The sequence below is a fragment of the Aythya marila genome, assembly GCF_965140915.1.
Source record: "Aythya marila genome assembly, chromosome: 2".
Classification (NCBI taxonomy): Eukaryota; Metazoa; Chordata; class Aves; order Anseriformes; family Anatidae; genus Aythya; species Aythya marila.
This window is the reverse complement of record NC_139043.1, coordinates 104,017,788-104,043,329: the sequence shown is the minus strand read 5'-3', so window position 1 is coordinate 104,043,329 and position 25,542 is coordinate 104,017,788. Positions and strand designations below refer to the sequence as shown.

The following is a 25,542-nucleotide window of genomic DNA, read 5'->3' as shown; positions in this document are numbered from 1 at the left end:
AACAATAATGGTTGTTGCTTTCTTCACAACCAAAGCCTTTTAGAGCGTATTTATCCCTACTGCAGCTCTGCCAAAGCGGGTAAAGTGATAAGGGGGATGTGTTTATTCCTTAGCAGTAACACCGTCTCCTACATAAAGACGGTTTGAGATATTTAAAATACAAAAACAGAGATTACATAAAATTGCAGTTCGTGAATCTCAGATTTTTCAAGGCCTTTCTAGAACTCCTGGATTTGCCAGTACCATAGCGGTTACCCACTGTAATTTCCACCCATCCTTTCTTCCTCGCTCTCCCCACATTTGATTTAACTTATTTTAAATAACCTTTTATTTAGAAAAGCTACTGGCATAAGCTATAAATGTGACTTCTGGCTAAATTAAACAACACTTAGACTTTTTACATAGACAATTGAATTTCATGCTTTGCTTGCATTTGCTTAAATGCTGTACTTATTGGTTTTGTATGTTTGTTTTTCTACTCCTTGTTTGCAGATGTTACCAAGCTAGTATTTAACTTCTGGGCACTGATACGTTCCTAGTTTGCAGATATTACCATCTAGACACTGACGTGTTCTACTTCAACAGAGCCTCAAAACTTTCAGTTTGTTGGTATACATAATCGTAAATGCATAGGAAAGAATTCAGTATCTATACAACCTCTACTGAAGTTTCCTCATCCTTACTGAGGTTTCTACATCCACTGGGTTTCCTGAATAAAACGTCTCCATCATGCTGGTGTTTTAAAGCTGTCCAGAGGATGCAAGAGTAATGGAGCACATTTGGAGCACCCTTGGAGCGTAGTTCTCCGGGTGTTTTATTCCCAAAGGAATACAGTTCGTGTGTGCTCCGCAGGCTGTGTGGATGAAAACAGGAGGTGGTGGGGATGACTGGAAAATTTGCCTTCAAACCTCATTACGGATCTTGGCCAGACTGGCCAGGTAGACACCACCAGTCAGTTGTGCAAGTATTCCTGTTCCCTTCACTGGGAATGACTCATATGTATGAGCACAGGTTACTCAGTGTAATAGCTGCAAGACCTGGCTCCTCTCTCTCTCTCTCTTTTTTAAGAATCCCAAACAGGGCATATTCCTATAATTTACTCTTAATTATACTTTGTTATAAATTAAATCAATATTTAAAAAGTATGACATCAATAAAGGTATTAATGGGGTAATGGCTTCTCTTCTGACAGGCAGGTCTTCAATTTGCACGGTGCAGATGTGGAATTACACCATCAGTATGTATTTGGGCTATGCAGTGATGTAAACTGCACACATTCTTTCCCCTTTTAACCAGTTCACCTTGGCTTAGTGCGTGGACGTGGCAACAGTGAATCCTAATTGTCTTGCTTTCCCACTGGAGTCTAGGGGAATCCCTCAAACGGAGCAGCTCTTTATGTGTGTCCCTGCATCCAGGCAGATGCCCAGATGGGTGGTCCCCATTAGACCCCAAACAGCTGGCCTTTAGGAAGTCATCTGAACTGGGTTCCTTAAAGCATAAGCAGCCAGACTCAGGAGCAACTTGGATTTCTACTGCAAATTTAGAAGGAGCTGCCAGTTAGAAAGTGGTTTCATTTCCCACACTTTCCGCTTTTCCTTTCTTATGACCAGCGTGACATCTGGAAAGAAAAGCAGTTGAGCTTTTTCCTAAACAATGTTCTTTCTTGCAGGACTCTCTGCCTGCTGCTGTTCTTACTGAAGTCAATAACATAATTACCAGTAAATTAAAGGGGATCAAGAGGAGGCTCTCATCCCCTGCAGGAGCGTACAGCGAAGTGAAGCTGCTTCTGCCTGCATTTAACCTTGCAATTTCAATTGCCAGTTTGGGATCTTGGAGCAGGTCCTCCCTGTTTAAGGCAGGGTGCAAGCTCTCAGTTTTTTACATGCACAAAGAGGGATGCCTGCTTTCTTACTTGTTTGTTTATTTTAATTACTCTTAAGTGCCTATTCTGGTCTCTCTTTTCAGTTCTATGAAATTAAAGTCCACGGTATGAAACTCAACACCTCTTGAGAGAAAGAGCTGCAGTTCTCACTCACAATAATAATAGTAATAATAACAATACATTTTAATGAAGTCAGGGATTGGGATTACATAGTCTTTCCAACTGCCTTGCAGTGAAAGCACTTTGTTTTTTCCAGACTCCTGAGTTTGGGTTTTCTGAGGTTCTGCTTTGCCTGCATGTGTCTTTGAATGAACGAATGACTGACATGTTTTCCTCCAGAGTGGTGGGGTCACCAGTTTAGTAAGTAGGACCATCACAGTTTCAATTGTAATTTCCACTTCCCTGTGTTGTTTCTCCGTGGCTGTTGTGAGGCCTGCAGATCATCACTTTCAGTGTTTGCTTCCTCTTGGTGGTTTTGAATAAAACTCTTTTCAGCTGGAGCCTCTGGCCTAACATCCTGGCCAGCCTTGCATTTGTGCCTGGGAGATCCCACCAAGACAGCTGCAAGGACAGTGAGGTGACTAGAAAATATCTTATTTCCCTTCCCTGGCATTTGGGGCAGTTTTTACATGTACAGGGGTGTTAAAAAAATAAAGCAGACTTTAACTGAGCTTCCACTCTTTTCTGTGTACACATCACTTCAGAACAGGACCGTAAGCTGCCCTGGTTTTGTAGGTGCAAGTGTAACAGCTGTGACTTAGTGGATGCTGATACAGGTTTGTGGTACCTATGGCAGAGTCACAAGGACCCACTGAGGAGAATTAGCTGTTGTCAGCTGAGAGCGTCTGCACCCTTTCTGCTATATCAAGAGCAAGAGTATGTCTTTGCTGTAACCAGTAAAGACTACCCCAGTAACCACAGTTGTGTGCTGTCATACAAAGATCTGAGTGACCTACTGCTTTCCTGCATTTCAAGAGATGATAAACCTGAACCTGCTCCCATACGTGTATTTTTAATATGTGAAAATACTTTCATCTTGCTTCTCAAAAAGACCCAGTCTGACCCTTTTTTATTTTTTCTGCGTTGGCTGGGGAGACCCAGCAGGTATGAGCTTAGGGCAACACAGCAGTGCAGCAGAAGGCAGGCTATCGGCGTGTGCAGCCTGCACAGCCAGTTTTCTGCTCCTTATACGGTCAGACTTGTTTGTTCCCTCGTTGTGTTTGCATGGATGTTGCCGTGTTTTAAAACTCCTCCAAAGGCTGCTGTATTCCAAAATATAAGGGCTCAGGGCACATTCTGATTTCTAAATAAAAGTTTGGGGAGCAGGAAAAAAATGTGTACGAAATAAGCTCAATTCAGTAAAAAAAAAATAAATAAATAAAAATGAGGGGAGAACCATGAATGGTTTTAAAATACAGCTTTCTTGATTGTATCCTCAATTTCAGTTTATCTGCCAAATTGCACTAAAGAAAAGGAAACTGTGTTTATATAACCAAAGAAAAGCAAACTGTGTATTTATATAACCAAATCCAGAGGCAATCGTAAGAAGAAAATCACAGATTTGCCAAGTCAGAGTTGTGCTGGTAAGGGAGATGGAGAAAATGGAAGTTTTACTGGGGGTAAAGGACACGCCTCTCTACTGAAATACAGCTCCTGCCAGTGCTTGCAACTTTGGGGGGAACTTCTTTGGTAGGAGGAAAGATATTGGATTCAAGTCTGGATTGGAGGCAGAGTTACCCTGAATGCTGTGAGAGATTCCATGCCCACCGAGGGGATTTGAGGCTCTTCAGTTTCAGTGGGATGCTTTTTTCAGGGGACTGGGTTGTTTGAAAGGATGACAGATTCCCTTTCCAAATTTGACTGTAGTAAATACTTTGAAGTCAATTGGAGTGGGCTGTTTATCTTTAGAAACTGGCCAGATTTACTAATTCCAGAAACTGATACAGACAAGGAGTAAGTTTAAGAGATCAGCAATAAAATTATAATTACTCTTTGCAGACCACTTAATATACTAAAGCCATTGTTTGTTCCTTGAAGTATAAACATAGTAAACTTGAAGTAAACTAGATCCCATTAATTTGGTGCTAACAGATATTTTTCTTCATCGTGGAACTGTGTTGCAAAATTCTCAATTTGCAACCAAATTGTCAATGTAACATTTGAGTTCTGAAGATGCCATTAAAAGATGATTGAGCTTAAATCTAGTTGTACGTGATTCAGTTCCTGAGTCTGCAGACAGCCTTAAGCAATAACTCAGTTCCTGTTCATGCCATAGGGCTATATTAGCTCTGACAGCTACAGATTGCAGTTTTGGAATCATCTCCTTAGCCAAAACAACTAGCTAATATACTGGTAACACAACAGTGTCCTCCTTTTCTCAGGTTCAAAAGTCACTGCTATTCTCTAACCAATTTCTAAAACCTTGCTCATTAGGGAGTCACCCAGGAGCTTCTCATCCACCCAAATGCCCTTCTCCTGCAGCTGTCCCAGGGAGATTACAGGGCATGATGTACCTTAGCTTTAACGCTGCAGAAATCCGAATATAATGAGAATGTATAGGGTTATTGAGGGGTTGGGAGAAAACCTTTCTCCCAGTCTGTCCTTTCTGAGCTTTTAGGGAGAATTGCATGGAGCTCAGAGTGTTTGTTTTAGAAATAACAAGCTTTGGGCTTACCCAAAATTTGATTGATGCTGGCTCAGCTACCTTGAGTTAAAATATCATTGTGTAAATACTCAAGTTTTTGTATATTGGTGGGATTGTTGTGGGTGTAACACTCCTATTCTAACATAACCGTGCCAATGAGGCTAAAGAAATTGGACAAGTCTTCTTTTAGTTGATTTGTAAAGCTTGAGGGGAGCAAGACGGATATGGGGAGGAGCAGGGCTGTCCACCCAGTGTGGCCATGGGAGGGGGCGAATGGTGTATCTCACTAGAGGGGGGATGTTGGCACCCCACTGTGCTAGTGGGACTGGGCAAGGACGGTCCAGCTCGGAGTGGGCTTTGTCATCAATGTCAGCTCCATAGCTGTGTCTTCTCCACCTGTGAAATACCCTCCAGCTAGCGTATTTCAGGTATTTCAAGTGTCAGTTACAAATCTGAAGTGAGGTGGCAGTGCAGCTAACCCCAATGCAAGTTTTCCTTGAATCTTATTTATGTTTTCCACAGAAATGTGGTCTTTATAACATCAAATGCAATTTTAAAGAAAAAAAAAATAAAATTTGCTGCTTAATTTCAAATATTCTTCTCTTGTTCTTTTCCTTGATTTGTTTTCCCAGCTTAGTAGAGATTTCCTCCCATGCAGTAGTTCAGTGGCTTGTACCCCTGAGCCTGGAAGACCTTTATAAGAGTTTTAACCCTGGAGCTTCAGTCGTGCACAGATTAAACAAATGAGAATGATAGAGCTGATCCTGTTCAGCCATAAATCTTTAAATCTGACTTGAGAGAGCATGTGCTGCTCATGGAATGAGGTGGCACTGGGATAGCTCAGGGTGCCCAGAAAGGAATGCCCAGGCTATATTCCCATGGGCACAGGGTTTATTTTGTCCTTGTGATCCCTGTTATTCAAATGTACACACACAATCAAAAACCATTTTCTCCCACACCCAACCCGTCTGTCATTCAAAATGTCCATGGCACTGGGCTCAGGTGGGACAGCATTTTCATATGGAGCAGTTCAATATTTGGCAGAAAGTTCCTATGTCAAAGAACCTTTACAGTTTTAAAGAGACAATTTCATTTTTAGGAATTGCTTGTTAAAAATGCTCGTCACGCAGAGATGTTGAGGTACTTTGTTAGGTGGGTTTACTGTAATCTGAATAAAGCAAGGAATCAGTTCAGACAGTGGAAAAGTATTATGCATTTTTTATTTTTATTAGAGATGGAAAAATGAAGGTGCTACCAGTTCCAGGAAACAGATAAGCATCTGGTCTGTTTTTAATTATTAAAGCAATTGTAAGAAATGTAACAAGCATTCGTTGGTCCATCATAATTATTCAATGTTGGGATAAAACTTTAGTTCCTATGGCTTCTGGAGATGCTTGTTGCAATCTGTATCGCTCTATTAGCTTGGTATCCTAGTGAGCATGTTTCCTATTTGCTCCCACGGGTGAGATTTAAAGGTATGATGGAGCACTGTTTTCACTTTTCACAGGATGAGCTGGATGAACTTCGAGCTGAAATGGAAGAAATGCGTGACAGTTATTTAGAGGAAGATGTTTACCAGCTGCAGGAGCTCCGGCGAGAGCTGGACCGGGCAAATAAGAATTGCCGCATTCTGCAATATCGTCTCAGGAAAGCAGAACAGAAAAGCTTGAAAGTTGCACAAACAGGCCATGTGGACGGAGAGCTCATTAGGAGCTTGGAACAAGATTTAAAGGTAGGTGAGAGATTCATATTCACAGCGAAAGAGAGCAGAGCGGGACTTGGCTCCCTATAATGGAAGCAAAGGTGACATATGAAACAGGCAGTAGTTCTCAAAATGTCAGGACCAATTTCCTTCTTCTGTGGTGGAAAACAAATGTTCAGCTTATCATCATAAAAAGATGTGTTAGCAAGTGAAAAAACATGTGCTTAGCCTCAAATGAAAGAAATGCTGTCGAGTTAGATTTGTGCACTTGAAAGATTTAAAGGGCTTTGTTTTACTGGCTTTACTCAAAACTTTAGATGTCCAAAACTGTATAAACAAAACTTGATATGCTTTTCCCAGTTCATACTGTTTCCTTCCTTTCATTTCTTGCTTAAGTCAAATAACTGAAAAAAACTTGTCAAAGGCACATTTCTTCTGGCCTAACAAGCTATTCTTTTTGAGTCTCATACAGAAGCAGACTGTTACAGCAGTTTAGGAGGGGAGATAGAGAATAAAAATACTATTCCCATAACTCAAATTCCTGTAAAATCTGTTCATACTGAAACAGTCTTTATGTTTTTTCAGAAATGTTTCTGTTGAGGCTAAGGTTTGCATAAACATGATGCTTATCTAACTTTCCTTGTTCTCTTTCTGACTATTGCTATCATGCAACTGTTTTGAAAATATCTTACTGCTGGAATTATTAAGCACCTGGTTCTCGAAAATACAAAACATAAAACCTTCTGAAACTGGAATTATTGGTTCCCAGCAGTGGAAATCCACATGATGTATCAAGCGATCAAACCTTTCAAAATGCCAGACATAATTTTCTCTTTTATTGTATTAAACAAATGATAACCTTATCATAATATAAATAATGCATTATTCAGTAAAAACCTTTTATGTAAATCCAAGTAAAAGAGATATTGAGTTTCTTTGTCTGCTTTGTTTTTGCTGAATTGCTGTAATTCAGTAATTCATCATTTCTTGTGATGAATCACCATTCTGAATGTTTTTGGAGTAAATATTCTTTCCTGTTAGGCTGGACTCAGAAAACCTAAGCTAGCATATATTTCTTTCTTATCACTCTTGCCAAGTTGTGATTGCTGCTAGAGAAGCAAATTTGGGCGAATGAGACCTTTGCATGGATGTGGCTTTGATCAATGACCTGTCAACTTTGCAGCACAATATCTTTTGTTTTATCCGTGTGTTATGCTGGGACTTTGATGTGCTTAGTATCTGCTTCGTATCTGCTTGTTTCCTCCTGCTGTCCATGACACTGCCTTAGCATAATGTGGAGGGAGAGCTGGAGATGTGTAATCAAACATATTTTCATCTTGGATTTATTTTTTAGAAATGAATATTCATTTTGGTATTTGGAAGGCTTGAAACCTTTCATCAGCAGTCTCATAATTGAATTGAAAATCTCTTGGCTGTCTCTTGGATGTTTTCTGCTGTAGCAAACATGCTGTAGGTGTTGCTCCTCATGGATCTGCTTCATGTGTTTGTGCTTCTCTGACCAGGTAGCCAAAGATGTTTCTGTCAGACTGCACCATGAGCTGGAGAGTGTGGAAGAGAAACGTGTTAAAGCAGAAGATGAGAATGAAGTCCTTCGACAGCAAATCATTGAGGTGGAAGTATCAAAACAGACACTGCAAAATGAGCTGGACAAGTTAAAAGAGGTAAGCAATAATCTGGAAAATCATGCAGAACGGTGTTGATGGGTTAGATGAGAAATTTGGCACTCAAGTGTCTTAGACTAATTCTTGCATGAAATGCCTGCAGATATTGCTTGTACAGTTGTCTTGAAGCTCTCCTTGCCTTTGTTATACATCCCAAGTGTGTTGGTACTTTAGAAGCAATAGAGAGGTAGGTGTTGGGGGTTTTCTCCAGGGCTTCTCACAGGGCTTCTGTCCCATTTTAACCTAGTTCCTCATGGCCTCTTCCTAATGGAGCAAAGCTAACTTTGATTCAAGGCCAGCAATCTCTGACTCTCCTTTACCCAAACTGGGACTTCCACCTATTTTAGAGTCAAATGAAGTGTGCGTGACTCATCCCTCAGAGGTTAGTTCAGATAGGCGAGCCGCCGTTTTGGCTGGTGCTCTTCAGTGGTGACAGTGGGAGCCACCAGCATGAGTTAGGCGGCAGGAATGTGGTCTGTAATGTATAAATAACATTTGCACTTCAGGCACAGAAACGCTGTCTGTTGAGAAAAGGGATCACCGATGGGAGCTGACAAGTAGTCGTACTGGGTGAAGTGAAGATCCTTGGAAGCAAGCGAGCTGAGGTGCAGGAGACAATAAAGGAGAGCCAAATAATAAATGTGGCTCCTTGCTGGAGCCAGTATCCCAGTCTGTAGCAGTATTTCTGTTCTCTTACCCATACAGCAGATTGGCAGCTCACAGTCTCTGCTCTGTTTTAAACGAGATTGAGGTAGAACATTTAAACTTAATGAGGTAAGGCATTTATCCTCTGAGCCCTGGTCAGATTTAGAGAGCCAGTGCAATTATGTCTTATTTTAATCTTTCAAACAATGTTTGCAAGTCAACTGGCACAAAGCCTGATTCAGTTTTATAAGGACAACCCCTATTTTATTTCTTTGTAAATTTGAGTTATGAAGATGAAGGAGCCCAGAGCAGGAGTTTTGGAGCATTTTGTACATAATGCGGAAGATTATCAGAAGGTGTTGTTATAATAGTTTAGATTACTTAAGAGTAATCTAGGAGTGTCCTCTAAGGAAGATACAAAAGAAAGGTCTGGATGATGTTTTATCTATTCTTCTTTCTCAATGTTATTTGTGAATGTTGTGCTTAATGGACGTAGTGCCATGTTACAGGGTATGCAATATATATTCCACACAAAAATGCCGGTACCTGATGTATTGTTTGATGTTGATTAACTCACAGCCTGATAGATACTGCGTGATGGTCTTTGGGATTAAACCATTCAAGAAGCTAGTTTGCGGGTGTGCATTCTCAAAGTAGCTCTGGCCAGGCTAAATTTACCCAGCTTCCTAGGTTACTGCAGCCAAGCAGAGGAGGGATGCCCAGCTAACTCGCCTACCTGTCCCTCTGCTGCTCTGCAAGTAGAAATGATGTATTCTTATTTAGGAAGCAGATTTCCCCACCTAAGATGTCTTTGCATCTTTGCTGGTGGAGAGCTAGGAAAGGAGAAGCAGGCAGGTGTAATAATGATATGCACTCATGCCGACCTGGACACACAGTGAGGCATAAGATGTAGTAGTCCTTAAAGATGTATTCTGCTTTTTCATACCACAAGTGGTGTTTTTTCTGGGAGGCAGAAAAAAAAAAATCACAAGGTCACTGTGGGTTAGAAGATGGAAATTTAGATCCTTGGCAGGTCACACAAGGACAGATGAGCCAAAAGTTTGAGGAGCATGATGACAGTTGTGCCAGATGAGTGTGTAGTTGCAAAGCTGTTGACATTGCTGAAAAATACCCGAAATAAATAAATAAATAAAGCAGATTTCTTCCCTCAAAATGTATTCAAATAACTACCAGAAGTGATTCCTCTTTAGAAGCATTTAATGTGTACACAGCCCTAAAAGAATATGTAACAGATGTGCCAGTACAAAAACTAGTTCTTTATATGTCAGGAGAAAAGTGACCCAAAGGCCATATAGCTTCTTCCCATTCCACTCTGCCTGTGCATCTTGTCTATCCAAAGGCTGCCACTTTGAAGGGATATCTTTCCTGCTCTGTCCTGGAGCATTGCCCAAGACCCAGTTAAGCAGTGCTTGCTCTCTCCATATGCCCGTTTTCTGTAATATCCTTGACTATTCACAGCCCTCCTCTATCTTCTGATCAACAGAAAGGTTTTCTCACATCTGCGTTCATGTTCACTGTTTAATTCAGTGAAAAACTTCTCCTTTGTCCTGTTATACAATTCCCTTAGGTCCAATTTCTTACTGCTGTGAAAGGCACATATGTTGGTTATCTTTAATGTATTTTTCATGCTGAAATATTTTTAAGAATTGTACACATCTCTGAAAACACTCTTTAAAGCTATCTTCATTTGTATTGTAATCGTTTGAGGAATTCCTAAACATTTATGATGTTCAATGGAGTTACATATTCTTTCATCCCTGTACCTATTTCTACCTTCTGTGATACTTTCAACAAGATTTTTAATCTCTCTCAAGAAAGCCTTCCTGTTTTAACTGGGAAATTAATTTTAGTCCCATCCAGAGCATATACTTTCAAATTGTCATATTAAGTAGATATGAGACAAGCTTTCCTCTTTAGTCACTAAATAACATTTCTCAGTGTGTCTCAGCTTTGCAATTAATAGAAGCAAAATTACTACAAAGAGGAAGGGTGACAAGAAGTCACCCGCCACGTCCATCACACTGTTCTTATCTCCTGCTCTGCTGCTGTGTTGTAGCTAATGCGATTCTCTTCCCAGTCCCGGACACTTCTGAATTCCTATTTCATGATATGCTTTCAGAAGCTTTTGCATAATCTATCAAAAACACATCTAGATTGTTTTGTTTTGTTCTGGCACCTGCCAGGTACCTCCTGTCATCAAAATATTCTGGTTTTCACTGATTGTTCCAATAAAGAGCTTCCAGATCACAGGTGAGCTATGGGTTTTTAAGTAAATGCCACCTCTCTTTCTTTTTCCTTTTTTCATAAGCGTGCTCCATCCCTCCAGTCTTTTGCAACATTTCCCGTAGATGTGTTTTGAGGTAAAATATAAATCAGTTAGGGCTTTTGACCAGTAGTTGTGTATTTTATCCAGTCCTGAGGTTTGCCAACTAGATACCATTCTTATTCTTCTCTAAATGTTTTCATCAGCACCCTGACATACACTTTGTTTAATCATGTCACTCTACTTCATTATTTTCAGCCCTCTTAGCCAAAGAGCCATAAGGTGATAGGGTGCTTTCCTTTCCCATAATTATTTTCTCCCCCTCTCCCTTTTTTTTTTTTTTTTTTGGCTACTATGTAGCTCAGCACTCTTGCCCAAAATACTTCTACTGGTTCTTTTGAAGCTATTTCTTCCACTGGGTAATAATATTTCTCTGAATATTTTTTAACTTTACTGACTGTGCCAAGTTGTTCTAATTCTGTCTGTTCCCAGTGCTCCAGCACTGTGGTTCATTGATTTTTTTTTTCCACAATTACATTCACCTGCTTTTTCAGTTTCCCTTCTTCAACTCTTCCTTTTTTATTACCATAGCCTTTTCAGCTGGTTTTATGCCTCCCTCTGACACCTTTTTTTGTGGCAGCTGCTTATTACTTTCTTCATCAGAGCTTCAGAGTTTTTCTACTGCTGTGAGCACTTCTTTGTAGTACGTCCTTTGCAAAATCGGCATGTCCCTAAGAGCTGTGTCTTCTAGGAAATCTGCTAGGATCTTCTGTGTCTCACCAAAGCTGCTTCTTCCTTAGAGCTTTAAAAGCAAAGGCAGTGCACCCTCACAACTCGGATAAGCATGCATGTCATTGCCAAGGTTTGTATGCTTTTTCCTCTTGTTGTCTAGGTTATTAACATGGACATTTGAGGTAATAGGCAGCCAAAAGAGAGAAAAAAAAAAAAGTTACCCTATCACTGACACATTACCTTGGAAGCAGCTCTTCAATTGTTGTTTTTTCCTTCCTAGTTTCCTAATTCAACTCATAAGAAATACTGGTGTAGGTTAACAATCTAACTTGATCAACCATCAAGCATTCAGAAAACACTTTGTAGAGGGGTGCAAAATCAATTTTTTAGAAGTTATGACAAAACCAAATCAAGGTTGCATGTGCAACTATAATTGTAAATCTTCCTGTCTATTTATTAGCATGTGATTTTTAATTGTATCATCAAACATATTTACTATGGTGTCCCTGTCTCACATGGCTGATGGTCACTGGATGGTTTCTACTCATATGTTAAATAGAAGATAAGCTTTCTTGTCTACCAGTGGTTGTCCAACTCTGGACAAGCTATTTGAAAAAATTACACTAGGAATATATTCTCTATGCACCAGAAGAAGCCACCATTGCTTTAAAAGCTGCAGTGATTTCTACCAGTTCAGTGAGCTGAATTCCTTTTAAGTTATGTGAACAAATACATACATTGCTTAATATTCTATTAATTTGAATAAGGCATTTTTTTTGTGTGTACACTTAAACTTAGTTTTACCTAAATCTCAGGAGAAATCATTTCCTTACTCAAAGGCCTGTGCCCATTGCCACAATGGCCCCACTAACAATTGTGAGGAAATCCTGGTTCCCTCCCTGCAGCCCCCAAATGGATCCTTCTTAATTGCTCTGTGGTGCAAGTGAAACTTGACATACAGGAGCTATGAGGAGAAGGTGCATGTCCTGTAGTCAGGGGCTATAAAACTCCAATATGAAGCCCACACCGGTTCTCTCCTGAGCAGCTGCAAAGATGCTGAGCCTTCTCAAAGGCTCAACTTTGACAAGGGCACATGGATTTTCTTTGAGATGTGAGCATCCTTCACTCAGCAGCTAACCCGTCCTAAATGCCCCTTCCTTGGAGCCAGGAGGGCATCCTTAGGGGGAATGTCTTTCTTTTAGGGAGGAGGGTGAGTTGGTCTCCTACCCGCAGCTGCCAAATGTGTATTTTCATGTGCCCTTTGTCTGGGCTTGGCGTCGTGAGCAGGGGAAGAGAAAGGGAGGCACTGCTGTGGGTTGGGACGGGCAGCCCTGCTGGGCAGACAAAGAGAGGGGAGGATTAGGGACGAGGGCAGCAGCTGCAGGAAGATTTGACGTGAGTGCTATGAAACGGTTTAACAAGAAATGAATGAGAACTGTGTAACTGGGAAGAAAGGGGCATTTATTGCTTGGGGGACAGCCACACCAAGCAGGTGACAACCTCTTTATTGCCATGGCAAGCAGCAGGACCAGAGGGGAGCAGCGTGGAGGTGCTGCTTTCTCTCCCACAAGGACATCTCGCCTTGCTGCCATCTCCCCTGTGATGCTGAGGCTTTCCTGGCCAGCAACTTGCTGAAGTCATTTGTGCTTCCAGGCTGTCAGGACTGCTGCAGGCACCAGTGCTCTTCTCCAGGCACAGTCGTTCAGGAAATCACTTCCAGTTGGTGGAGAGGCATTGCTGCAGCTCGTGTCCGCTGGTGGTTTTACAAAGAAAGGCAGAGGCCAAATGGGAAGGCAAGAAAAAACATTCCCATTAATTTCTGCATGAGAGGAGAGAAGTGAAAACCCACTGGCCTTTAGTAATGCCTCTAACATCTCTCTAGGACACAGACAGAGATGAGAACCAGCACAAGCAGTAAATGGGATTTCCCAGGTTACCCATGGACTTTTCAGGACAATGGCTTCTTCTGAGGCTCTGTGATCCAAGGATCACTTGCTAATGGGGATACTGTCATGCCTGAGCTTACATTCTCCTCCTCCCCTGCAACACTTGGTTTTGGAGGCACAGTTTGAGAACTGTTGTTTCAAACTCATTTTTTGTTTAAATATCTGTTCCTTTTAACAGAGTAAAAAGCTGCATTCAGATGCTTGCAAAAATGGTAGGTATATATGAGATGAAATATCTTTCAGGCATAGTATTTAGAGACAATTTTGCTCCAAAATACATGTGCGCTACTCCATTTAACATCACTAGAGGAAGAAAGCATTTTTTCTGATAGAAGGCTATTGCTCTCTCCCTCTATAATATAGCAAAATAAAATCTGGAGGCTATTTTCTGAAGCTGAGCATGACAGCTGATTTGCATTGCCTTGAACCTGTTAAGTAGGACGCAATACATACAGCATATGTTTAAAGCATAGTTATTCCAATCTGAAATCACTTTTTTCCTCTTCTCTCGCTGATGTAAACACATAGATAGAGTGTGAAGTATACACAGAAGGTAAAGAAATTATTCTTCGCAAAAACATACTTGTTTGTAGAAAATATTGCCCATATTTTCATTAGCTAGGAGTTCATTTGTGTTTACTAAGGTGGCGCATAATGTTCTTCAGTCATTCCTCAAATTAAACTTTCTTACTCATCAGGGTGAAATAGGGCTATGCTGTGAAGTATCTGATTTTTCTAGTGTATGGCTCTTCTTAGTTGTCAGTGATTTTAAATGATGGGGATTTGCTGAGAAATGGGGAAAAGAGAAGATTTTGCAAGCTACAGATTAAAGTAGTATAAAAAGGGCTGAGCAAAATCAGTGTGTTGACTCAGTAACCCTGCTTGGAAGTTACTGCTTCTGACAGTCCTCAGTAATGAGTTATTCTGCAATAAGTAGAGCTAAAACCATTAACTGGCTGAAAGTTTTACTGAAGCACCACTTTGTCTCCAGTCTCTTTTTTTAAATAATGAATTGTTACCTAAACAACAGTGGATGATTTATAATCATTATGGCAATTCAGGAGCTATGCTACTAGTAAAATTCTCTGCTTGGTGTTGATACTCACAAAGAGGGTGGAGGGAAGGTGAAGGAATGGATCTGGCTCAACTCAAAATGTGTAGCAGACAGGGAAATAGTCTCTGTGAACAGAAACTTTTTTTTTTTTTTTTTTTTTTTGAGAGGAACTATACTTTACATCTTCTAATGAACTCTCTGTATTTCTTTTTTGGAAATTGAAAAAATATATTTAAACAACAACAACAACAAACATTTCAAAAGGTTTTGTGCCAGAATCTCATGCCAAAATGCTTAGTGCCAGCCCCATGAACATTACACACACAGACACTGTAGAACTGTGTCTGCACCTGAATTTATGGCTTGCCAAATAAACTACCACCAAGCTCTATCTAGTCTCTATCTTCTAACTATCTGTTATTTGACCACACTTGCCAACAGTCATCTGGCACTGCTTCCAAATCCTAGTATGATGTTTGAGGTGAGGGGTTTTGAGAGCAAGTAATAGTAATGCTGCTGATCAGATGCAGAGTTTTACATCACGCAGAAAACCTACCTTCCACATCACCCCCATCATTGCCCTGCTACCGAGCACTGTGGGGGACCTCACTTGGCCTTTGTGTATGGAGAAATATCCTTGAAGTGCTGCAGGAACCTACCACAGCTGCGGGACTGAACAGATAGTTGCTAGAGAGTTATAAGGAAACAGTCTTTGTATAGTAACTAAATATCTCTATGCCCTGTTAGTCACAATTTTTTCTTAGAATATAGCAGAAGGCTATCATTCGCTGAATGACTGCTACTCTTGCAATAGCAGAAGCTGGCATGGAGATAACCTCTGCGGAGCTCAGACTGTGCATCCTTCCCCCATCCTCCACCCGGCTACCAAAAATAATCCTGCTGTGTGTCACATGTGCCTCAGCAGTGACAGTGCAAACAAACTGTAGCCTGTGTGACATCTATATAAAACGTTCAGGGGAAAAGTACAGGCTTATTTTTCATTCTGACCCTTATTCTATCAACAGCATAATTAACAGTTTTCTTTAGCAAGCCGTTGTAAAAATTAAGTAGCAAATCCACAAGTGCTGGTTTTTGGGGGAGGGAAAATAAGGCATGGTCTCCAAATTCTGAATCACATTTCAGTGGCTGAAGGCAGCACTATTTGCTTTCCTTGCCAAGGTGTGGGCAAGACTTGGTCCCAGGGCAAGCACATTTTCAGTTTTTGGATGAGCACAAGCTAGGATTTAAAGATGGAATATCCACAGCTGAGCATACACCGACGCTAATGAGGAATATCCCTCACCTTGACACTCTCTGGTGATATTCAGATCAGCAACTGTCTGGCAGCTGCTGGCATGGGATGCATCATGCGGTGTTTGTGGCGGAGATGGGCAGCTGGGGGATATGTGTTTCGGGGATGCTCTCACACCCATCTCACACTCTGTTCAGAGGAACCAGCACAGATCATGAGTGAATCTGGCCTCGAGCACATCAAGGAGCTCCAATTGAGTGAAAATGGGAGTTGAAAGCTGTAAAAAAAAGCACTGTTGATTTGCTGGGTGAATTTGGTGACGCTGCTCCTGCGACACATGGATGCCGTGCTGCACTTTGGCTGCCTGGCAGCGAGCGGACGCCAACTGTTTTCATATCACGTCCCCAGGAATTTCATCCTCGCATCCGGAGCTCCGGGGAGAGGGATGGAAAGGAGGAAGAGGCAGTCTGTCAGAGTGAGAACAGGAGCTCTGAGAGATGCATGTCTTCGTACCGATGCTCCTGGTGCTGGCGGGTGTTGTGGTGATGCTGCACGTAAGGCTAGGTGTCAGCTCGGGGTGTTGGCAGCCATCGGGCAGTGCTGCCTGGAAATGTCTGTGCAGGGAAAGTCAGCGCCATTGATTTTTGTCCTTGCTTGGAAGGGTTAATTGATTATTTCTCTTCCCGGATGAATTATTTACACTTGCTTCTCCAGCTCCATTTTTGAAAGGAGGATGTAACTTATTGCACAGAGAACTTATCTATTATTAACATCACACTACTCGAGCTGTCTGAGCATGCATGAGGGAGTAAGATCTGACCGCCTTGCCGAATTTCACATTGCCACATGCTACGGCGTTGGGCTTTACCACTTTCCTGTGCCAGGCACTGCACTGCTAAGCATGGCTCCACCACCAAACCCTTGCATTTCTTGGATGCCCACTTGCTTTAAATTCAAACAGGATGGGGCGAAGCCACTGAAAGGAGCCAAGTAAGTTGCCAGTCAACTCAGAAATACTGGGGCTGAACCACAGTGCTAAGGCTGTTTATTCCTTTGCCCTTCCCCACCCTGATGCCTGCAGTAAGCAGAGTGGAAAAGCAGAATCAATCAGTGCAAGAGGGGCAGGAAAAGGGTTTAAGTGGCAAAGAGGTGGGACTGAGCAGCTGGCAGTCTTAGAGTAACCAAGAAACAGCACATTTTACTGCTGTCTGCAAATAACCCGTTCCTTTTGTGCCAAAGCTGAAGATACACCCATCCCACTTTACACAGCCCAAGCACGTGCCAAAGTGGTGACATGTGTGGTGCTTCAGCCCCTTCCCCATCCCCACGGGAGTGCTTAGGAACCTGCACACACCCCACACATCCCTGCAGCTGGATCACAGGGCGGTCTGTGTTTTTAGCCCATCCCCACATACGGACTGGGGAGAAAAGCATGGGATGGAGGCGGATCCTGGTGCAGGGAGGATGCAGAATGAAGGCTGTGCCTCATTTGGCTTGGGTTTTGTGCCTTGATGTGAGAAAACCTGCCGTTTCTTTTAGTACCTGTAAGGGAGAAGGCAGTGGTTCATTCAGTCTAGAAAAATGGCACCATCTGGGTATATAACCATGGGTATCCTACCCTGGGGTTCATTGTTTCCTTTTCTTTTTACTGAGTATGTGTAGCAATGCAGCAGCTAAAGCCCTAGTGAATGTGAACGTTTTAAGATATTCGTACCTGAATATGAAGATTTTAGATTTTGCTCCAGTGCTAATAGCTGCAGAGGGTAAATTGCGTTGGTATTTAGGGACGTCAGCATAATGTCTACGTGGGCAGAGGGAGCACAACGATCCATCTGAGACTGCCAGACGTACATATTGGTCTATTTAAGGCCTCTTTCTCAGGGATCACTCCAAAATAGTTGCAGCTCAATCTCTTCAGCAGGCTCTTGCTGCAGTCCTCTGTGCTGGAAGAAAGTGGGGCTTGGGTGGAGATGGGTGAACGCGGCTCTTCTTGCCAACACTTTGCTCAGCGTTCAGAATAAATTCCCGTCCCTGAGTTCAGTTGTGCCAAAGCAGCAGATTTTGAAGTGACAAAGGAGGGAGTATAGCTTTTAAATGGCGTGATGAATGCTTGCAAGGCAGAAGTGCCTTGGCCATGTGTCTTTTATGATGACTTTATTCATTTGTTGATTGTTCCCAAACTGGAAGATGTAGTGCACATTGCCACAGATAGCACAAACAGGTCTTTTACTACAGGGAAAAATTTTAGTCCTCAGGCCCCCACACAAAGAGTCTCCCTTTTGCTGTGCCATGGGTAGGGAAGGTATAAAACTAGTGGAGGGATGAAGAGATAAATCATTGTTGTGCCTTGACCATTGTGAATCAGGATTATGGGAAGACAGCTCCTAAGTTCTTCACTGTGTCATGCTGTGGTCAGCTGTCAGGGGTTGTAACTATAGTTTCTGAGCTGTTTTCACAAGGAAAAGGGTCAAGAAATTAAGGTGAGTATTGTAAAACAAACAAAAAATTGGAATGCATCTTTGAAATGCCCAGTGCACCAGTGGCCACCGCTGCTCAGGTCCTTGTGTCCTTCACCTGCTCAGGTGGCCAGCCATATCATCCCTCCATCCTCCTCTTCTGAAATTGCCTCCTTGGTGGGACTCTTGCATGTTTTGCTCCTTTCACATGTGCTTCTTGGCTTCACTGATGTTGCCTGTAGAAGTAAAAGCAACAGAAAGGCTGTGGATGTGACAATCCACAAGTGATACTCCACAAGTATCCACAATGTAATGCTCCATGTGATGAACAATGCTTCTTCAAAGAATCTGGTGCTAATAGGAATATCTCAGAAGCACAATGATATGATTTTTCACAGCAAACAACAAATGAAGAGGGAAAAAAAAGGTCACTCCATTCATTATACGTTCAGTTTCCTAAAGCAATCAGCATGTAATTCTCAGTGTATGAAGACTGACAATGCTTTTCACATTTCACTGCGACTGCTTGCTAATAAAGGCATTTTTGCAACTGAACCTGACAGCCTGTTAACTAGCTTTAAATGTGGGTGTTGATTGGATCCTGACACTTTTATTCCAGGTCATCAGCTGACGTAATTGAAGGGGATGGGAGCACTAATTGGAATGCAAAGGTTGTCATTCTTGTCATATTACAGTCTGGTCTTCAAAACTGAAGCTGGCTTTTTCATCCATTTCACTTTTTTTGGTGCTTCACTTGGTCATCCTGCCCCTTGCTCTGAGGCCCTGCAGTTGGGTTGGACTTGGCTGCTCAGAGAGGAGAATGGGAAGAATATGAGATTTCCGGAAACGCTGGAGCAATTGTGAGAGGAAATAGCTCAGATACATCGCCCACCACCAAAGTCTCATTTTACTCTCGTCTCACAAGCAGGGGCTGCAGGGAGAGGAGGATGCGGTAATAACCACTACGGGGCTTGCAGGGGAGGAAGAGAAATAGAAATTCTTGGAATACTTCTGGTTTAGTCTTAATTTTCTTTTCAGGGGCATCTTGTGTTGCAGTTACTCATAGCTGACATCTATAATCAAGATATTTCATACAAAGCCATTAATAGTTTTATTTCTCCTCTCCCTCTGAAACTCTTCATAGAGGGTTAAAACCTGAAACCAGCTCATCAGTTTGACGCTTGCAAGAGAAATTGTTTTTACTGTCTAACTCTGCCAGCATAAATGAGAGTAGGCATCATTAAGGATTTATTGAGTTTCTGTTTTCTCCATGAAAGCAGTGACTATTATTTTCAAATGAAAGATTTACCACAATGAAATCATCATAGTGATGGTGCATTTAGGGGTAATTGACAGCAGTCCCAGCTATTATAGCAGAATAGTCACACTCTGCCTCTACAGTGTGCGTACCAGGGAAAGTTTACCTTTCCATTTTTATTTTCACCAGAAGTGAGCAGATGTCCAAATGGTCATCACTACCTGCAGGTCTTTCAAAGCTCTTGGTGTAATATCTCCTTGGATTTTCACTTTGTTTTGTTTCTTTAACTGAAAACCTAGATTGTTTTGTGGTGGTTTTTTCATGGTTGAGTGTGTGTTAAAAAGTCAGCCTTGGGTGGTGATGTGATGAAGACATGCAAAGTGAAATACCACGTTGCTGCCTAAGTGAGGAAGTTCACTCCATGTTAAGCTTTATAGGCTTTAGTATTCAATTCATGTGAGTGTTAAAATATGGGAGAAACTGATGACAGTACTTAATGCTTACAAAGGATTGGAGATAGGGGAATTGGATCCCTGGAGCTGTCAAAGGTCAGATCACTGCCTCTTTGCAGTTTGTAAGAGAAGCTGGCTCTGCAGCAAGGGCTTGTCAAACCTTCCCAAGTACGGCCGCAATCTCTGGAGGCAGATTGTGCAATAAAAAGTGTTTTTTTTTTCTGTCTCAAACAATTCATTATTCTTACGTGGCCTAAGGAAACGTTCCTACTAATACATAGGTATCCAAGCACCGATTATTTTAGTTTGGCATTCAACAGCAAAAAAGTGCGTGAGGCTTGATAGGGTAATTTGAATACAGCCAAATAAAATGTCAAGGTTTCAGTATCTTGCAGCTGTGAGTACTCTCAAGTATTGGATTTACATGGGCATTTCTGATTTAAAAACCTCCCATTAGCATCTTCTGGTGGAGTGCCTACTCTTACCCCCATGGTGTGGGGACCAGTCCCTTTCCCGGGTCCGTGGTACAGTTTTGTCTGCTCCGGACTGTCAGTTCAGATCTGTGGCAACAGGTAATGAACTAAAATGTGGACTAGGTGAGGTTAAGCATGCTGGTTTAAAAGAGTATTTCTGTTCTTGAGACTTGTATATAAAGCAGCCTCTGGGGCTCACTGTTTGATCCAGCAGGCCTTCAAAGTAAATGTGTTTAGTTTACTTTCTGATTGCCAGTCCCAGATCCTCAGCAAGGGATCGGGTTTGTTCACAAACAACAGTAAAAATGACGCTCTGCCAAGCAGACTGTATTCCTTGGCACAGACCTGCTGCTCTCCGCTGTAATCAGCAGAGGTAGCCTGTTCTTGCAATCACACGTCTGAGGGCACCGGCCAACCCACCAGCTTCTGCCTTTGGTGGCAGCTGCATAAGTCATTTGTCTGCTGCGAGGCATGGAAGAGAAGACGTGTCCTCGCTTCTGCTTGCTGGAAATCTGGGGGAACCAAATGTCCCAGTGCTCCCCTACAGAACGGCCGTCCCAGCGGCCATGCAGCTGGTGCCAGGGGCATTTGTGGGACACTTTCCTATTTACTTTTATCCCAGTTTCAGGTTGCTGCCTCTCTTCATCTGTCTGCTTCTGCCTTTTGGTATTTTGGGAGCATTTACGGCTGGAGTGAGGGATGCTGGAGCCAAGTTCATAATGAAAATTCACCGGTAACAGTGAAAGTATGTCTTAATTCTCAGATTTAATAGCTATCCGGGATCCTCTGCATTTTTCTATCACAATTTTTTGCAGAGCTTTCATGAAAGGGAATCAGGTGGAGGAAGCAGATTATAATGCCCAGATTTTCAGAGGCTGATGGTACAAAGAGTGGGATTGTAGAATCAGAACAGCTCTTCAGATGTAAGACTTGATAAATTACATCAGCATAATGATGCTCAGCAGAAGCAAGTGAGTAGCAGAAAAGGAATGTAATTTCAATTATGCCATAAATTCACTTTCAGCTGGCACAAAAAACTATCAGAGGGCAGACAGAATTTCCTTCCTAACTTTAATGAAATACAAGCACTCTGTTTTTCATTTGCAACTGGTATGTCTTCTTTGGTGCAGCATGGGCTGGAAGAGGCCTCCCCTATTTTCAGTATGAAGATTATTTGCATGGAAGCACTCATCTGTTAGTGCTATTCATTCCCTACTTTTTTGCTACGTGAATTTCCTGTGATGATCTCATAATGTTGACAGCATTCCTTGTGATGGCATAAACAGAGACTGATGCCTTGCTTTCATATTTGGGTGTGTTAGGGAATAGCCACATCCAAATTACTGCTCAGGCACATCCAGGGAGTCTTATCTAATGGCAGAGTGAGGCTCATTTCAGACACAAGGTAGATCCTCTGCTAATGCCATCACACTTGAGGACAGTCTGCACTGAATTTCAGGGGGATTTAAACAGTAGTAGGAAAAGATACCTGAATAAAGAAAGAACATCTTGAAAATAAATTTAAACTACTATTTATTACTATTACAGCTACTACAAAGAAAAGAGTCATTGAGAAAAAAAATCAGGAGTGCACAGGGCTGTCTTGTATTTAAGAATTTCTAACAATTTTAAACAGATTTTTAACAATATAACTACTTAGAGTATGACTAGCTCTCTCACAGTCATAAAAATGAAAAAAATACAAAAAAATATTTCAGAGTGTTTCCTGACATTTAGTATTGTACATGTTTTTAATTGAATACCTTCGCTACAGTTCACAGAAGTTAATAAATTACAGCATACAGTTCTTGGTGTGATTTACTCCAGGCTTACTGACGAGTAGAAGTGAGGCACATAATTATTTTAAACATATGCTATTTTTGTTGTTGTTGTTGTTGCTGTTGTTGTTCCTGATCTCTTGAGTAGGGAGAGGCATTGGGCTTTGAGGCCCAGCTAATATGCAATGAATTCTTTTGCTGTTAGTGCAACCACTCAACTACTAAGTTTGTCCAGGGGTATGTTTGAAAGCAGCTTTATGTTTTGTATTGGTTTTCAGTTTGCAGTTGTAATATTACGTGTGTATGGCTAAAGAGTTTGTGCCTTGTTTTGTTCTCCTTGCATTGACAGTGTTTCAAATCACAGCTTTTAACAGTCTTTAAATCCCCATTAGTTCTATTCAGTGTTTACTGCAGAAAAAGTGTTTCTGCTGTTCCTTACCAAGACCAAGGGATTTTTCTACAGGCGCAGAGTGTTGCCAGAGGCAGAAACGATTCCAAAAAAACTTGTTTGGTAGACAGTATAAACAAGTCACCAGCCTTTGAAAGTCACTGCTACATGATTATTACCCCAGGGTAAGGATTTAGGGAGACTCATGAGAGGCTAGGCATGCATCTGTATGAAGTGAGCAACCGGACCTGTAAAACAAGTAAAAATATTACCACAAATTTTACGAATGAAGGCAGCGCTGGATTTCAAATTTCAGTGAATGTCAAATTTTGAGATTTACCTGGCATGCGAAAGGGATTTCCTACTGGATTTTCTGATGCTTTTTCTTTGGGGCACCACCAGAGATTATCCCAAGCTTATTTCCCAAAAGGAACATAGAATCATAGTGTCATGTGGATTTCTCTCTGTTTGATATACATAAGCTTACTAAACAAGATAAATGAAGCTGAGTAGCTTCCCAGACCCAAAGTCTCAGTAGAAGGTATGGTGCATCTGAATCAACCCTAGATTGAAAGCCCAGGTTTGTAGTCTTCCTTCAACTGAGTTACTAGAAATCCTTATTCAAATGTCAAAAGTCCATCCCTGTAATGTGTTCTGGCATCTGTTTTTTTATTTGTTGTTGTTGTTTGTTTTTTATTATCCTCAATGCAGCTTCCAGACATATCTGGTTTTCTTGGTTGACGCTTATGTTCTCCTTGGGAACTTTAATTAAAATTAGTACATCCTAGTAATTCAGTTGCTCGTATAATTTTTCTCTGGCAAAAGAAATTAAATTTAAGTATGCTGTATCATCTTGCTGCTTACTATTGCATTTTTTTTTTAATGGAAACCGCTAGATGAACATATAATTTGTAATTCAACCAAACTGTGGTCTTTAGTTTTAATATTTTCTCCCAGTGGTGAATGAATCAAAGATAATATTATTGAATTTCTAGGAAGTCTTAGAGTCCAGTTTTTAGCTGATGCATGACTTTAACAAGGCCTTTTAGCAAGATTTAGATTATTGTCATGGATGTATAATCTTAATCCTGACTATAGTAAAATAGGATTTAGTGCTGCTCTGTACCTTCCCAGCAGAGTTGGAGTAAACAGGATTTGTGTGGGTAGGTATCTGAAGGGAACAGCTGCAAAACAGATCTGCAGTCACTTGTGGGCTGCGGCATCACGGGGGGAGTTGAGCTCTGGCTTCACGTAGCAGCAGAGCTGCTGCTCAGCGCCCCATGCTCGGTGCCAGGCATCTTCTCTGGGACATGAAGGGATCAACATGGTGCAGCAGAGCTTGGCACAGCCTGCTGGGCACTGCTTTTTGTGCTGGGAGTGGAGGAAGTGGAACCTAGCTGGGGGCAAACTCCACACTTGTGCAGTGTAGTCCTTTTCCTTGATCATTGCCATGAGTTAGAAAGTGTCCACGTTTTTATCTCCACTGGATAAGGTTTATATAAAGTCTATTGATCTCCTCGTTACACTTACTAGATCTAATTTAGGAAAAACAGGAATATTAAATGTGACCAAAGCACAGGAGTCGTTCTCACACGGGTAGAAAGTGGAAGGAAAGAGTTAGACAAAGCAGGTGGTAGATGTATCGGTTGGTGGCACTGCTGGGGAAATGAGGACAAGAACTAATGACATGCCACCTCAGTACTGCTTGGAAAACTGAATCAGGAGGATTTGGGAATTCTATTTTATCTTTAATAATTGTTATTCTGATTTCATACTGTGTCCTGAGTCACCGGGAGAAAGGACTGGTGGCGTTACTCCATATCCTCCTCAGGCTAGATGAGCAGGTAGGACTGAAGGAGGTGTATCTAAGTTCAGTAAATAGAGCAGTGCTTAGCTGCTTCCCACAAGCTGCAAGTCTCCAGGCAGAGCTTCACAACAACTCCTTGACTGCCCTATTCCTCTCCATCCCGACGAAGCAAGTAATGTCATCAGTTGGTCCCTTGGTTGGCCTGTCACTCTACCAGGTGCTGGAGTGGCTGGCCTGGGCTTACTGGGATGGCTCCTGCAGGAGGCCACACACCTGGTGGGTTGGTGCTGGTGGGACCAGGCCTGCAGGACACAGTATCTCCAGGAACCGCACCCATCCCCACAAAGGTGGCATCCAATGTGTCCTCCTAATGCCGCCCTTGTTGAAGCATTGCTCTGTCAGGAGAGGCAGCACTTCCTGAGGCTTCTTCCCTCACCCACATCAGTTGCACAGGAAGATGGAGCAGTGCTAACGTTTGCAGCCAAAATGGCTCCAAGCCCAGGCTGGAATCACTGTTCCCTGCAGTAGCAGGGAGCTTGGAAATAGACAATCTTGAAATGAGACTTCTGGCCCCAAAAAGTGGGTAGGGTTTATTTATAAGTCCTCGCTTGCACATGTCAAAGAGTAGGTGGTGGCATGGAGGATCTGTGAATTGAAGGCTACCTAAGAAAGAAGTATTCACTTCCTATCACACCCCTGCTTTTGAATCGAGTCAGATGATGAGGGATTAATCACTTACATCTTTAGGTGAGTAGTGAAATTGTTTTTCAGGAATTTTGGTATGCTTCATATGTCTACTTCTGGCTCATGTTCTTTGTGTTCATTGGGAATTCAAGTAGCAGATGGGAAGGTAAAGCTTTACCAAGAAGCTGAAAAAAAGCAGAAAAAATGGAATGTTTGAACTTCCTTGCAAGCTATTCCTTTGAGCCAGCATTCAAGGACAGGGATTAGCACGGAGTTACTGATATCAACACTGAGGCTCTTTTGACCTTCTACTCACTAAAATATGTTTGAAAAGTTTGTAAGGTTTGAAAGTGCTTAGAAAGATGCCTGTATTTGTACCTGTATGTTCTTGAGGGATGTGACTTCCTTGAACGCAGGCAAATC

General features: G+C 41.9%; 1 protein-coding gene across 8 annotated transcripts in view; it reads left to right on the top strand.

Annotated features, from left to right (window-relative positions):
• Positions 1–25,542, top strand: part of MTCL1 (microtubule crosslinking factor 1) — a 104,262-nt gene that overhangs the window by 5,510 nt on the left and 73,210 nt on the right. For all 8 annotated transcript variants that reach the window (XM_082753337.1, XM_082753336.1, XM_082753342.1 and 5 more), the window contains exons 2-3: positions 6,034–6,262; positions 7,756–7,910. In XM_082753337.1, coding sequence (XP_082609463.1) covers positions 6,034–6,262; positions 7,756–7,910 — 384 coding nt within the window. The remainder of the gene's footprint in view (positions 1–6,033; positions 6,263–7,755; positions 7,911–25,542) is intronic.